This window comes from Alexandromys fortis, unplaced genomic scaffold (assembly GCF_014885135.2).
Source record: "Alexandromys fortis isolate MF-2015 unplaced genomic scaffold, M_Fortis_MF-2015_v1.1 scaffold_163, whole genome shotgun sequence".
NCBI lineage: Eukaryota > Metazoa > Chordata > Mammalia > Rodentia > Cricetidae > Alexandromys > Alexandromys fortis.
In genome coordinates, this window is record NW_026068085.1 from 2162076 (window position 1) to 2178699 (window position 16624).

The 16624-nt window shown below is 40.9% G+C and overlaps 1 protein-coding gene across 4 annotated transcripts in view; it reads right to left on the minus strand.

The window, feature by feature from the left end:
- Positions 1–7073, minus strand: part of Mctp1 (multiple C2 and transmembrane domain containing 1) — a 573693-nt gene extending 566620 nt beyond the window's left edge. For all 4 annotated transcript variants that reach the window (XM_050122206.1, XM_050122203.1, XM_050122207.1 and 1 more), the window contains exon 1: positions 3551–7073. In XM_050122206.1, the coding sequence (XP_049978163.1) occupies positions 3551–4255 (705 nt within the window). In that variant the 5' untranslated portion in view covers positions 4256–7073. The remainder of the gene's footprint in view (positions 1–3550) is intronic.
- Between the last annotated feature and the right edge of the window lie 9551 nt (positions 7074–16624).

Genomic DNA, 16624 nt, shown 5'->3' on the forward strand with positions numbered 1-16624 from the left:
GAAACAAGCAAAGAATAAAACAAATTTTCAAGAATTTTCCAATGAATTGTGGTATTTGTTAGCTGCCTTTTTGTACAGTGATAATCAGAACATGATAATAAATGCTTTTACTGTCTTATCTTCTATGTGTGCCCCTCTGTGCTGGTGACCAGTAAATAAGGCTTCATGTGCTGTGACCTCCTCCCAGTGCCCAGATGTCTTGGGATGAGAAGAGAAGCTGTGAGCAAGGCAAGCTCCTGAGATGCACTTGGAAAGTAGGATGCTGAAAACCGAAGCCGGCCTCTGGGCACCTGATAAATTCAGTTCCAAGTTTCAATTCCTTTTCTTCTTGTCCCTCTTTGGAGGTGGGCTCAGTTCTTCAGCTGAACAAAAAGGCATTTAAAGATTACCCACTACTCTCTTCTTCACTCGTCGGAATTTAGGAAACACAGCAGCAAGCCACGGTAGAGGACACTCTCCACTGCGGGAAGAATAAGGCCCCAGGAGCAGCAGAGGCTACAGACAACCTGTTCCTTGCCCTTAGGTCTGTTTGTTCTGCCTACATTTATCTATTAATTTTTTAACTTTACTACAAATTTTAAAATAGTCCTCTGATGTCTACATTAAAATATTGGTTCCTTATAATGAAAACCTTCTTTAGAAATATAAAATGATTGACATGTGATTTTGAGTTAATAGGATGTGCAGCAATGCAGCAGAAATGAACATAGCTGATCTGCTGTGACAGTGTGGCGAGGACAGGGCATTTTACAACACATGCAAACTTGTATGCTTCTAGATTAAACAGATCAAAGTCATCCCCAAAGTTGAGGTTCAGAGGTTCGGAAACAGAGAGAATTGTGGGAAAGACTGAAAACTGACCCAAGTGCACATCTCTCTGTGATGCTTACTAACCGCACACCCATCCTGGAAAGGTCACTTAACTTCTTAGGACATTAGCTTCTAATTCATAAACCAAGCAGAACTTCTGCAGGACTGTAGTGAGTGCTGGATCTTGCAGTGCTCTGGAGTGCCCAGCATGGGTGGAATCACACACACTTCAGTACGGTCTCCAAAAACAGCTTAGATCTTCCCTACACGAAAGACATGCCAGGATTTTAAAGGAAAGTTGATGGTCTCAAAACTGTTTGGAATTTTAGCAAAGGGGAGGAACACAAAGGTGAATTCTGTTCTGTCTTTGATTTGGAGATATTTGCACATCCATACACTGCAAAATAACTTAACAAATTAACTTTCACCATAACATGATAGGTACCTTCCAAATAATTCTATTATTATGTGTTCTCTAATAGTTGGGAAATGTGAATATCAAACAAATCTCTTAACACTAAAATAAGTGTACATTAGAACTATATAGGAACTCAAAAACATTTCCTTTAACTCATAATATTTCTACACTATTCTTGCTGTCAACTTGACCGCACCTGGGATTAACTAAAACTGGAATGACTGGGCACATCTTTGAGGGCTCTTTTTTTAAATTAAATCCTTTGAAATGAGAAGAACTACTTCTAATCTAGATCTTTCAAATGGGAAGATTCGCCTTTAATCTGGGTCACACCTGCTGGCAGCCTATGTAAAGGACACGCAGGAAGGAGGCTCTCTCTTTTAGCCTGCTTGTTCTCACTCCTGCTAGCACATCCATCCCCACTGGCATGATGGTCTACCTTGGGATTCTGGCATATACTGAAGAGCAGCTCCTGGATTCTTGTACCTTCTGCTAATAGACAGTCATTGTTGATTAGACCACAGCCTGTAAACCATTCAATTCCCTTTATTCATCCTATAAATTCTGTTCCTCTAGAGAATCCTGATTGATACAGACACATTTTTTTAAAATCATTTTAAAAATACTTCCACTTTGCTTTTGAAATAAAAAAGAAAAAGTTCTATTAAGGTCTGTTTCAAGACAATAAAAGATGAAGTTATTCGGTCTTTCTCTGCCAGTTGTGTATATATAATCTGATATAAGAAGCTTTCTCTAGAACATCAAATGTTTGCTAATCAGAAAAAAAAGATGGATTAGACTGATTTCTGGCCCCCTTTTTTCAGAAACTACACTAAGAAAATAGTAAATAAGCTATATAGTTATTCTGAGCTCTTGACTCATATAATCAAAGGGTAAATTTCAACAATTGGCTGATTTTGTTTAAGCTGGCTATTGATTTACTTCAAGTTTTAATGTAATATCATTCACTTAATATGAGCACAATTATTGTAATGAGGGTTAATTAGGTAACACATACTAAAAGAAAACAATTAAGGCCCCTTGTAGAATTGAATATTTGAAATATTTTCCAACATGAACATGATTTAATAGACATTTATAAAAAGGAAAGATCCTTCTTAAAAACAGTAGGCGTAAACGAAGTCACCTACTGACCTAAAATGACTATTAAAACACGCGAAAAACTCGTCTGAGTAGTCAGCGTGATACGGGAAGTAGATGTGTAAAAGAAGCACATGCTTTGATGACTGCTAAACTTTAGAACATAGGAAAGTATCTACTTGAATAGCGTATCCTGTTGTTCCCTATACCACAGTGATCTGCTTCATCCAGCAACTAATGAAAACAGAGGCAGAGACCGCAGTGGAGCAACTGGACTCCCAAAGTCCAGTTGAAGAGTGGAAGGAATGAGAATATAAGCAGAGGTCAAGACCAAAATGGGTTCACCCACTAAAACAGTTAGCCTGAGCTAATGGGAGCTCACCAACTCCAGCAGGTTAGGGAAGGAACCAGCATAGGCCCAAACTAGTCCCTCTGAATTTGGTTGACAGTTGTATGGCTGGAGCAGACTGTGGGGCCACTGGCAGTGGCACCACGATTTATCCCTAGTGCTTGTGTTGGCTTTTGGGATCCTATTCTCTTTGGATGGATACCTTGCTTAGCCTAGATATAGTAGGGAGGGCCTTGGACCTCCCCCCAAAGCAATGTGCCTTACCCTCTCTGAGAAGTGGATGGGGGTGGGGTAGGGGATGGGAGGAGGGGAGGGAGTGGGATCTGGGATTGGTATGTAAAATGAAAGAAGGCAGTTCGTTTTATTTTTTAAAAGAAAAGAAAATATAAAAAGAGAAAGTTTCGACAAGAGAATATCAAGAAGTTAGCGAACTTCTGCGATAAATTTTAATCTAAGCCATAACTTCACGTTTCTGTACTCCTATGTCCACTTTGCTTCAGATGATGCCCCTTCCACAACGCCACCCACGGTTGCATTTCCTTTCCTAAATTTTGGAGGTTACTGCCTGTGTGTGTGTGTGTGTGTGTGTGTGTGTGTGTGTGTGTGTCTGTCAAGAAAATGCTTAATCGGGCATGTTGCCGGATACCTCCAAAAAGAACACCCATGCTAACTTCATTAAGCTACTCAAACTGTTTTTGGAGACAGGGGTTATTCTAATCAAAGTCAAGCCGCTAATAACGGGAGTAAAACGGGAGACCTTGTTGGGTCTCCCACATGCGCGCACACGCCGAAACCCTCTTTAGGGAATGGCAGTCTGAAGCTGGTGGGATGGCCCATAAGCTTGTCCCATGGTCGCGCCACCTGGTACTCACCTGGCTGCGTTCTTCGCCCTTAAGCAGAGCCTGGGGCTCGGCGGGACCCCGTGCGGCTTCTACGGGAGGTGGCGCCGGTTCCAACAACTGCTCCAGGCACGCGGTGCCGGGAAGAGAGGAGCTCTTTTGGTGGCACAGGTGCACCCCAGAACCTCCACGCCGTGCGCCTTCATCTCGGACGCGGTTCCCCCTCGCGGGCGGTTGGGGAGAAGAGGACAGAGAGGATGAGGCGGAAGAAGGAACTGAGTCTGGAGAGTGTCCGCCAGGAGGCGTCACTCCAGTTGGCCCCGCGGCCGTCGCGGGCCCCTTTGCCACGGGCAGCAGATGTTCGCGAAGGCGGCGGCGCAGCGTGGACCCCTGCTCGGCTCTGCCTGCTCCAACCGGCTCCAGGGCCTCCGGCGAGGAGCAGCACAGGTTGGGCTGCGAGGAGGAGAACACCCGGTCTAGCACTTGCTTCCGCTTCTTGAAGCCGCTCCACCTGCTGCCGGTACTCCCCACACCGGCCAGTGCGTCCTGGGTGGCCCTTGGGGGCGGCGGGGATGGGGTCGGAGTGGCCGCAGTGCGGCGCTCGGGCCCCACGGTGCGACCGCCCCCGCCGCCCTTGCCCTTGCCCACCCCCAGCTGCAGGTTCTTCCAGAGCCGGGCCTGAAAAGAGGGGGCCGCGGCGGGCTCATGTTCGCCAGCAGTGGCTGCCCGGGGCTCCATCCCGCACCCCAGGAACCTCCTGTGGCCTCCTCCTGGCTCTCCTCTGACCTCTCTGGCTGCGCCTCCTCTGGGAGTGTGGAGGCGGCGGTGGCAGCGTCCGTGACCGGCGCAGCAGCACAAGCCAGGAGTGCCCAGCGGCTTCAGGCCAGCTCGGAGCAAAGCGGCTGCGGCCGAGGCCCTGGGGCCGCGGGGTGTCGCCTCCTCCGCCCGCTGCACCTGCCCGGTTAGACTGGCGCCGTCCCCGAGCGCCCGCGGCGCCTGCAAAGTTTCGAGCACTGAACTCCGCCGCTCCAGTCCACCGAGTGCCTCCAGGCCGCGCCCTGGCTCCCTGTGAGTGCCGGTTAGAAGCTCGGGAAGCTGCGAGCACCCGGCGGAGGCTGTACAGGGGACCACACCCGCGCCCTCGGGCCAGCACCTGTCAGTGGCATAGGCTGTTGCCTCCAAATTGGGCGCGCACGTGGTTCACACGACAGGGCGCCTCTTGTCAGAGAGGCTGGGTAAGAGCAGCTCAGACTAAGGTGCCCAGGATCATCCTCTCGCTCCTAGGTGGGAGGGCAGGCAGGAGACGGGTGGAGCTGCATAAGGCCTGGAGCTGGCTTGACTTAGTATGGATCTACAGCTAACACACAGCTGACTTTAGGACGAACGGATCAGATGAAGTGCATCCAAGTGGAGTCTGTGTGCCCCTGCTGGGTACCTCAGGGAGCTGTGCGTGCAGTTAACCTCTCTAAAGGCTGCCTCCACCGTGTTGGGCATCCCGGGCTCAAGAGGCGAGTTTGATTTCTTCTGTCTTAACTTCATCACCATCCACCCTCCAGGCTCTTTGTTCGCCCGTGCGGCGACTTTCCTTATAATTAGGATCTAACAGTTCCCAGAATCTGACAATAAAGATAATCCTTAAAGTAAGTTGCAGGACGTTCCTCTTGGACAGAGAAGGGAGGGTGCCCACTGCCTGTGACCCTATTCAGAGTTCAGACTTGTTCTTTTCACTCAAACAGATTTTCTTTTTAGTTACTTACTGCAGTTTGTTAGAAGACTGATCAAAAGGCTTTTTTGGTAGTCTCGATTTTGCTCCTCCTCAAATCTATGCATCCAGAGTCTTCAGGCTCCACGAGAACGCGTCTGAAGGGTGAGTAACACCGCACCCTTCCCTCTTCAACTGCAGCTTTCTTAGACGCCTCAGCACAGTGCTGTTGAATTACTTAAATAGGGCATTCTCTCTCCTTTCTGCCCAGCAATTTGCCCTGGAGGTGTGGTCAGTCTTTCCAGATTGTATTTTCCTTACTCTTCTAACAAACATTTTTTGAGCTTGTGCGGGGCAGTGATCAGCACTAGACAAACAGTTGTGAACACACAAGGAGGACTTGAGTAGTGCTCAGGAAGTAAGAAACTAAATAGAATTTTTAAAACGAATAGCCCAGAGAGATAACAAAATGTTACCACAGCTGGATTTCTGGACTACAGAACATCCCATTAAATTTGAGTTTCAGACAAATCGCAACAAGTTTTAGTATGCATACATCCCAGATATTACAGTGAACAAGGGCCAAAAGTTTAGCCAGAGTCTACTTTACTAGGCATCTTGTATTTTTACTGAATCTAACAAGCCCATATTTAGAAGCTGTGTGTTATAATTGTGAGTGTAAAAAAAGCCTCTCTGAGAAGACTAAGTTTTAGATGATACTAAAAAGGAACAAAGAGCCAGCCACTGAAAATCTGAATGCAGTGTTCCAGGAAGAAAAATACCAGACGTGAAAGCCATGAGGCAGAAAAAAGCTTAACAAGACTTAGTCACACAGAGACAGAGACTGTTCCAAAGAGGGTGAAGAAAACTGGTCAGGCCTGGTCAATTGGGAGTAAAGGGTCTTCATAGACTGTGTTTGAAATTGCTGTAAATTAAATCAAGGACCATTTGGGTGTATCTAACTCATAGTCTACAGGCTAATACAGTCCAGGATAGCTATAAATATGGTCCAAGTTAAACAGTTTTTAAACTTGATTGCATGGTTCTTTAGCATGAACTTTGCAAATGACAGTGTGTCAGTGTCAAAAGGTTGGGGATGTCTGCTGGATTATTTTCAAACATGAGAATAATGTGAATTACTAATACATACACACTAGAACTATTTTGAGAATTTTGTGTCTTCATAAAGGACTTAGTCTCGTATATTGCTCACATTACTGTTCTAAGTTGATGACCTTATGCTTTGGGGAAAGGCAAAGAATCCATTAAAGATTACAGGTGGCATTTATATAACATTCTCCACATAATATTACATGGTTGGAAACAATGGTGTCCAGGAGGTATCAGATGAGTGAATATAAAAGCAGGTGCAAGGAAGTTCCCACCTGGTACTGATGGGCCACATTTTTTTATTGAGTGAAGCAGTGACTACATGGGTCTCCACATGAGAGAGAGATTAATAAAACTACTGGTGTAAGAGGTTTTTCTGTTCATGTGTTGCTTTCATTGGTTAATGAATAAAGAAACTGATTTGGGCCTGATAGGCAGAGAAGATAGAACTAAATGTTGGGAAGAAGGGCAGAGTGGAAAAAGCCATGGATCTTCTGCCTGAAATTGATGCCGGTTAGAATCTCCAGTAAGCCACTGGCATGTGGTGATACACAGATTAATGGAGATGGGTTAAACTAATATGGAAGAGTTAGCCAATAAGAAGTTAGAGCTGATGGCCAAGCAGTGTTTTAATTAATAAAGTTTCTGTGTGGTTATTTTGGGTGTAAGCTAGCCAGGCGGCTGGGACAAACAAGGCCCCCCCCCTCCACTTGTAACAATATACAAATACAAATATGTGTGCACACAAACCTTGATGAAATCTAAATGAGATCAGAGAAGTTTAACAACTGCAATAACCATGTTTTGGAATGACCTATACATTTGGAATGTATACGTCATATACATAAAACAGTATCAGGTGAATTTGGGTGATGTTCATAAATGAATTTTACACAGTACTTTTGCAACTTCCTCTGAGTCTTTATTTCAAAGTATAAAATGTATATTAATGGTAAAATTTGACAACATGATTTTTAAACACTTTGGAAGCTGTTAAGAGTTCTTAAACTTTGGTAGGCTGTTGAGAGTTCTCCGTTGGCACTGTAATGGCAATGTAATAATCAAGAACCACTGCTTTCCTTCATCTCTGTTCTTCCCAACCCTGACTCATCCCAGAATCAGTCCAGAAGGCTCTGAGGAATAAATGAGGGAAGAGCCAAGATTGTTCAGTCAGGTCACACTAGAGCAGGGTCCTGGCTTCTAGTGCTGTCTTGAAAGTGGTGAGGATTTCTTCAGGCAGTGCAAGCAACCAGTCACATCAGCTGCTATTGCAGTCTGCCCTTGTGAAAGGAGAGGTTTGGCATTTTACACTGGCTCCTCTTTCTTATTATTTCCATTTTATTTACTTTCATTTCTTTGAGAAGATGTGGAGGGTGGGAAAAAGAGAAGGAGAAAGAGAAATAATACCCTATATCTGTCTCTTACTAGACCTTCACACCCATGTCAGAATTGTCATGTTGTAACCTACAGGCCAGTTTATATTGATGGTCTTGAAATAATACATTTAATTGAATGGCATAGTTTTGTCTTTATTCCTAGTGGAGATTTGGCAGCTGATGACTCCTGAGGGACAGGGTAGATTGCCTGTGACTAACCCTACACCCATGTGCATGAGGGCAGCACTGATGGGCTCAGGGGTTATTGATTATTAATATCAGGTTTTGGGATTTCAAGAACATGAAATTGGGAGAAAGACATGGTGGGAGGCACTAGGGTAGCTGGAGGGAGAGGATGTTGGATGAATATGATTAACATTATAAAATGTAACTGTCCTTTAGACTGAATATTGTACAAGAATGACCAGTTGTGGTTTCTACTATCAAATGTCTTATATTTAGGAGATGGTAGTAGCAAAAATTCTATAACACCAATAGAAAGTAAGGAGTTCTGTGAATAGCATGCTTGTTGAACAAGCATAAGTACCTATGTTTACATCCCAAGATATCACATGAAAAGTCTGATGTGGCAACATATGCCTGTAATCCCAGAGCTGGGAGGCAGAGACAGTATTGGGGAGCTCACTGGCTAGTCAATCAGAGAGCTTCTGTAATACAAATTCTGATTGTTCTAAATAATAAAACTTGGAGTCAGCTATCAGGGTGAAAGCTGAAGGATTAGAGAAGCAGATCAGCCAACCACTAGAGAGCTCTTACCTCTACCAATGCTCAGACTAAAGGGGTGATTCTGTCTCTACCAATTATCAGACTGCATGCTCAAACTGAATTCTCAGACTGAATGCTATCTCCTGTCTCCTTCCACCTAATATTCCTCTCTCCACCAAGCCATATCACTCCTGTCTCTACCTCCCTAGCACTGGGATTAAAGGCATGTGGTCCCAAGTGCTGGGATCACCTTTGTGTGAGCTCTATTTCTCTTTTAGACAGATTCAGTTTCATGTAGTGGTATGGGAGGTCCCTCTGTCCTTGTCTGACCTCCGCAAACAATATAGCCCAGGGTAGCCTTGAATGCACAGAGATCTGTCTGACTCTGTCTTCCAAGTTCTGGGATTAAAGGTGTGTGCCACCACTACCTGGTCTCTATGGCTAACTAGTGGCTTAGTTCTCCACTCTGATCTTCTGGCAAGCTTCATTTGTAAGATTACAAACAAAATATCATTACATTTCCCCTTCTTGTCTAAAATTAAAAAAGAAGGCTGAAGCTAATAAAAGAAAAACTATATACAATAAGTACAATTAATACATCTAGTTCATTTGCATTTGACAAGTTCAGAAAAATACTGTTATCTATCCTACCTTGGTAAGTCCAAAATCTTGTATCTAGTTCATTTTCTATCATAACTTGCATTACCATTCAACAATATCTTTTGATATCTCTCAAATTTACATATTTTACATATCTTAGTGAGTTTCTTTTATGAGTCTGGCAAACAAGGGAAATTATAACTATCCAGTCTTCAACTCCCTCAGAGACCCAAGAAGGAAATAATATTAAATGAGTAATCAAGAAATGCAAGTAATAGACTTCAAAAAAATGTGAGAAATGACATAAACAACTGACTGCCTGGACAGTCACCCAAAATTCCTCTGCAATATTGGTGTATCCATATTCAACAGGCCTAGAATATTTAACAGACTTTTCTATGAAGTCTGTCCTGTTTTGTCTGGGCAAGGTTTGGTGGTAATTCTCTTTTGGGTCTTGCTTATTCAATTTGGACAGTATACTGTCAGCAATCAAGGCAAGAGCACTTTCTTGCCCAATGATTTATTTATTTATTTCTCCATCAAGGAATGGAGATTATTTGAAGCCCATTATCTACTCTGAAATAGATTGATGCTGCCAGGAGCAGACATGTCTCAGTGTTATAAGAAAAGAAACTATGTTATTAAAATAGCTTAAATGCCATATTCTATAGATCTCTGAAGTGTTTGAAGATGACTAGTCTATCTAAAATATATTTCTGTTTGGCATTGAAAATGAACCTAATATTATGACTAGTTTGATTATAATTACTATTAACTTGCATTCCTTTATTTTCTAGAAATTTATATTACATTGTTAAATGAGCTGTTTAGGTGCAATACCTTGAACAAGATTAGAACTGTATGTATAGTTTGGTCTAACAAAATTAATCTCAATTTTTTAATCAATGTAAAATATTTAAAGCAAATAATTGCTTTTTCAATTAAGAGTAGATTTTTAAAAATCTATGCTTATATCTTATCATATTAATATACACCTTGTTTCTTTTCAAAACAAGAGCCCTGAATCTAATCTCCGTTTTTCAGCTTTTTTTCTTGACTATTACAAACAACAACTTGTAACCAGCCCCCTTACACAATGACAGATATCCATAACCCAATGAGAGACCAATAACTACCCACCCCACTTCCTGGGAATGTGGGCATCATGTGCTTAAATTTACTTCCTGCTGTCTGGGAATGATGCAATCATTGAGGAATCTTGAAAGGAAAAATTAGCATTAATTGTCAAGTCCTGGGAGAAGTAGCTGTATCATTTGTTGTCCAGTCTCTGCATAATGGGAAAGTGCAGGGCTTGTCTCAAGTCCTGGCTAAAGTAATCTGTGAGGCTGGACCATTTTAGCTAGTTATCTTGAAACTGTCCTGAGCAGTTTGTAGTCCAAAACCAATCTTTAGGTAATATTTATCAGCTTAACGTTATAATCATAGTCCTGGAGAAATCATCATTGTGGGGCCCCATCCTTTTTTTTTAGAGACTTCAAAGATCTCTGTTAGGCATGGTTATAGTTCACTATAGAAAACTGATAGAGACTCAAACCTGAAATCATGTACAGGAAGGTAGATGAAAGCTTTTTCTAGAATTAGTTAGTACTCCATATGACCATTAATATCTTGACAAAAGTTTTATATGTATATATATGTATATATCTTATAGATTTTGAGATATTTATACCTTAAGAAAAGCTTTAAAGAGTCAAAATAAAACCAAAGGATTATGAGATTAGTGGCAATAAAATGGTCCCTTACCTTTGGTTTTTCTTCTACCCAATATGATGTGACTCTTCTGAAATGAGACAGAGATTCGGATTTTGTTTTAACAAGCATGCTTGGGTGTAGAGTAGAAGAAAGCCACACTCCAACTCCAAAGACAACTTTAATCTTTAATTGGACTAGGACTATGAAAGGACCATTTGCATTATATGTCTGTAGGGAACAGTAGAAACCAAACATTTGGGAAAACTTTTGAAATTTTATCCTATTGGAAATCTGATATATCAATAGGTCAATTTAATTTTTCTTGGAACATTTTTTCCTGATGGTTTTTCCTTTTTCTTCAAATATCTTTTGTTATCTCTTCTATATCTGTTCTATCATCCAGAGCAGTATGGTTTCTTACAATAGGCATCAAGTTCTTCAATTACTTGGGAAAAGAGTTTCCTCCGTGATTATAGGAAATTACTGAACAAAATTTGGCATGGGGGACTTCAAGAGACCACTGATGGCAAAAGGTTACCTTGACAGTCACTTGTTGATCTACATTCATTAGTTCAGTCCCTGCCTTTGACACACTTTCTATATAATACAGAAGGGAGGGCATTCTGTTTGGATTATGCTTAAAATAAATATTACTTCTAGGAACACCCTGTTCACAGTCCCTTTTCAATTGACCTTTTCCACTACAATTGAAACACTTGACATTTCAATTTTTCTTCAAATCTCTGGAAATCAACTCTCCTATCCAAGCATCATCATGTTCATGAGATTCAATATGGATTTTATCTCTAATCCATTCAACCAAGGGTGACTTAAAGGCTAGTTATTCTTTTGCATTGAGAATAAGCATTTTTAAATGTCAGAGATTCAATTATTATTTGTTAACTTCTGAATTTGGTATCATTCAATTTACTGTTGAAGTCATTCTTTGTAGGAATCCAGTTAAGGTTTCTTTCAGGCACTGCATGACTTTAGTAAATGACTCAACCTTCTTTCCCACTTCTTCAATTCTGTCCCAAGCATTCAAAGTTACCATATGGTATAAAAACAGGGTGTGGTCATTATAGTGATTGCTTTTCTATATAAGCATGATCTCCTTCTCGAATAAGTTGATTTTGGAAGATTTCCATATCAGTAGCTCTACATCATTGGTCAATGGTCTTAGCCTCTTCTTTCCACCAGGTCCTCCATTGTAATTGTAGACTATGTTCCAAGTCTGCTGTAACCAAGTCTCTCCAGTCTTAAGGGGTAATCCTGTTACAAGGTGACTGTAAATTTAACATCGGCTTCACAAATAGTGAGTACATGTCATATGAGACTATCAATCCCTTGAATATCCTTAAATCCAATATTTGCACAGAGGTCCATTCGGCTATTACAGTGTCTTGGAGATATCTATCATTTAGCAATTCCTGTAGAGTTATTGTATATTTTAAGGTTGGTTGTTTAAAAATCTTAGACTGTTCTTCTCTAACCTTATAATGCAATGCTGAAATTTGTTCTCCTTTAAATTCCTCTGTCTGGATTCAAATATCTCTATGATCTTTTTTAATAAATTTTTTTAAGGCCTGTATCTTGGCACTCATACCAAACAACATTTTTAGAGATTAACCAAAAATTATCCAGATGATGCCTAACATTATATAAATCTGCATTGATTATCCCCTCATTTAAATGTTCCATTTTTAAATTGTGCATTGTGTAATCATACAGAGAACCAACTCTATCAAAATTGTGTTTCTCATTTTTTTTTATCATGGGAAAAACTCTCTTCTACCTTATCCCTTTAAGTATTCCCAATTTTCTCACCAAATCTGATGTCAATGACAATGAAAATGGAAAATGTGAGATTGACTGCTGTTGTGTAGAACAATAGAAGCCTGATGATATTTCAAGGCAGCTGTCTAGTTTGACAGCAGCCTGAGCAGAGGGTCCAAGGAAAGCCTACCAATAGAGAAAAAAGGAAAACCTAGCCAGTGGGGCAGTGATGTCTGCCACATGTAGCTCCAGCCTATGCTGGAGACTGTAAAACCACAGGCAAATAGCTTTCTCATGAATTCATACACCAAAAGTTAGACACCAAATATATCATGAATTCTAAATTTCTAAATAATAAAAACTAAGTCATATGTCAGGAATGAAAGTTGAAAGGCCTGAGAAGGAGATCAGCCAACCACTAGAGAGTTCTTACCTTTACCAATATTCAAACTGAAGGGGCACTCCTGTCTGTACAAATTCTAAGATAGAATGCTGTCTCTATTAAACCTCAGATGACTTCATGCTATTCCATATCTCCTCCCACCTCATATTCCTTTCTTTGCCCAGCTTTATCACTACTGCCCCACCTCCCTAGTGCTGGGACTAAATGCCTATGTGCTGGGATCACCTTTGTGTGAGCTCTATTTCTCTTTTAGACAGATTTAATCTTGTGTAGCCCAGGGTGACCTTGAACTCACAAAGATCCATATTCTTTCCTGAGTGCTAGGGTTAAAGGTATGTGCCACCACTGCCTGGCCTCTTTGCCTAACTAGTGACTTAACTCTGCACTCTGATCTTCACACGAACTTTACTTTTTAGGTTACAGACAACATATCACTAAAAACTTTTAGAAGGATACCTATTGTCAATCTCTGGCTTCCACATGGGCATGCTCAACTACACCACACACACACACACACACACACACACACACACACACGTGTAAGTATACATATACACACATACCACAAACAAATAGAAAATAAATGGTACAAAGTGACTGTAAGGAAATACAGGAGAGTGAGGAGTACAAAATCACTCTTGAATGCTCAGTAAAGATGTCTGATATCTTAATTGAGATATCATCTAATCTAAGATCTATTATACACAAAGGAAATAAAATGTCCTCAGAGGAGCGAGAAATAGCAAAATACAGGCTACATAAAAAGTCTTAAATGACTATTTCCTATTTTTTTATTATAACATTTAAAATATTGATAGCACATTTGTTCTGGAGTATTATTAAAAGCATATGTATCAATTCTCAGCATATAGAAGACTTGGAATGTAAGAGACAACATTGCACATGAAGAAAAGATCCAAGGAGAGACTGGAATATTTTTTCCTAGGAAGAGAGAACATTAATTTCAAAGAGGCTGAGGCAGAAACATGTTCATCCTGAGGAAGAAGCAGTAGAAAGAGAAAACACTGCAGTAATGGCTCAGGATTAAACTGGGAAGGACTCCAGACAACACAAAGATCTTTAGGGTAAATTAGGAAGTCATACTAGGGTGCTGGGTAGTTTCTCTCTAAGCCAATTGGACTTAAGAGGCTCATTGTGAAATCTGTATTGACAGTAGAGTTGAGGCTTAGGATAAGAGAAGAATTTAAAGAGCAGCCATCACCAAGAGACAATGGTAGCTTTATCTGAGGTGGAAGGGAAGAAGTAGTTGTAGTCTAGCTCAGTGGTTCTCAACTGGTGGATCACAACACTTTTGGGGTGGGTCAAGTGACCCTTGGAAAACATAGATATTTACGTTATGATTACTAGTAGCAAAATTACAGTTATGAAGTAGCAATGACAATAATTCTATAGTTCGGGTGTCTATAGTAAAGGGTAGAACATTAAGAAGGCTGAGAACAACTAACTGTTTTAGAAATATTTTGAAAAGAAACCACTGGTTAGGCATGGGATATTCAAGCAGAATGCTGACTGTTTGCATCATTTGCCATCTATAATTCTCAAAGTAGGGCCATTTTATAGAAGAAGAATCTACAAGAAGGGTGTACCATAGGACTTATCCGATCACTGTAAGTAATTACCAAATCTAACAATAGAAACCCCCAGGTAGAAGGGAATCTGAAGCCATATGGCTTGGTAAACTATAAGCACATGCATATATCAGAAAACAACAACAACAGAGAAGAGCCTCAAACATTAAATTTATTCTTGCTCTTGTCCTTGTGAGCAACAAAATCACCTTGGTTAGAATCACAGTTTCTACTCATCAAGATTCAAGATATAAATCCATATATAAAAACAGCATTTCTGGGGATAATTGAGTTTATGACCTTTTTTAAAAAATATTTATTTATTATGTATACAATATTCTCTCTGTATGTCTGCAGGCCAGATGCGGGCACCAGACCTCATTACAGATGGTTGTGAGCTACCATGTGGTTGCCAGGAATTGAACACAGGACCTTTGGAAGAGCAGGAGATGCTCTTAACCACTGAGCCATCTCTCCAGCCCAGTTTATGGCCTTTTAAAATGACACTTAAATAACTTTTTTTTGTCGGAGGAGCCCTGAATGTTTTCCCAACTCCCATTACTGGTCATGATGACTTTAGGCCATGATTTCAGTTCTCAGACTCCATCCCCCATAGTAACTCCTGAAACCCCAATTCACAGAAAACTTTAAGCATCATTTTTGAAGATTTGGGCATGAACCTTTAGTGTCTGAGGGAAGAATGGCACCATACCACTAATGTTCCATTCAATTTGCCTAAATATGTCGAAATACTTGTGGTTGGATGCACTTGTAAAGAATTGTGCCTTGTTTCTGGAGATCAAAAATCAAGAAGTTTCTTCGGATGAGTTCACATCTTACTGGCACAGTTCCAAATATCATAGGATACAGCAAGCTCATGTGTGATGTCTCTCCTCTTACAAAGCCATCAGCACTCCACTCTAAAGACCTCATCTCATTTCTTAATACCCTCCAAGAGCTCTCCTCTTAACATCATCGCTGAAATAAGTTTTTTTTTTTTCTGATGTGGGATTCCTCTCTCCATGTTGTGAATACCACTGGCCTGATCTGATAAGGTAGAACAGAGCTAGGTAGGGAAAACTAACCTGAATGTTGGGAGAAGGAAGGCAGAGTCAAAGGGAGAAGCCATGTAGCCCCACTGGAGACAGATGCTGGAACTTTAGCCAGTAAGCCACAGCCTTGGGACAATACACAGATTAATAGAAATGGGTTAAATTAATATGGAAGAGTTAGCCAATAAGAAGCTAGAGCTAATGGGCCAAGCAGTGATTTAATTAATAGAGTTTCTGTGTGATTATTTTGGGGCTGACTAACTGGGAACAATTGGCCCTCCTTACAACAAATTGACACCAATGAGGCAAACTAAAATCCACTTAAAACCTGAGAGTGCTTAAAAAGGAATTCTAGATGCAAAAATACAGAGTTTAACACATTTTCTTGTTGTTTGCTGGCAGCAAGCCACAGCTCCTTTAAGAGAGATTTTCCTGACTCAGCAGTAGCAGAGGTAGCAAAAAAAAAAAAAAAAAAGCTGAACAGCTTTGAAATGCTGGCTTTCTGGGCCATGCTGCCAGTGCAACCTCTGTCTTTTTCAGGAGGCCAAGCATTTAATAGGGGTTTGTAAGCAGCATGTTACAAACTGCTTAATAGCTAGACATAGATCTGCTGCATACTTGGAACTGGGGTGGTGTGCGTGGCTCAAAGGCAGTGAATGGACCTCTTCTGCCATGTTGGACTGGGCAAAGCAAGCAGGCAAGGCCATATATACCCTAGCAGTGCTGCAGCTTAGATTCTTAAGAAGAGCTTCTGGTTAGAAAATAATTACAGATATGCAATAAAGACAGATCCTGATGGAAAAGAACTCTAAATGGGTCACAGTGTTGGATAAATGTACATAAGCTTGGGAGAGAGAAGAAAAAGAATATACACAGTTATAAAAAGAAATAAATGGTATTGAAAAAAGGTAAATTCTTTAAAGAGAAAGAGTACAGACTAAAAGGAGTAAAAAATAATAAACCACATAAATATGGAAAATATACAGAGTCTGAATTATGTATATTATTGTGTTTTTTGACTGAGAAGGAGTTAAGTATACAGAGACATTTCATTGTATAG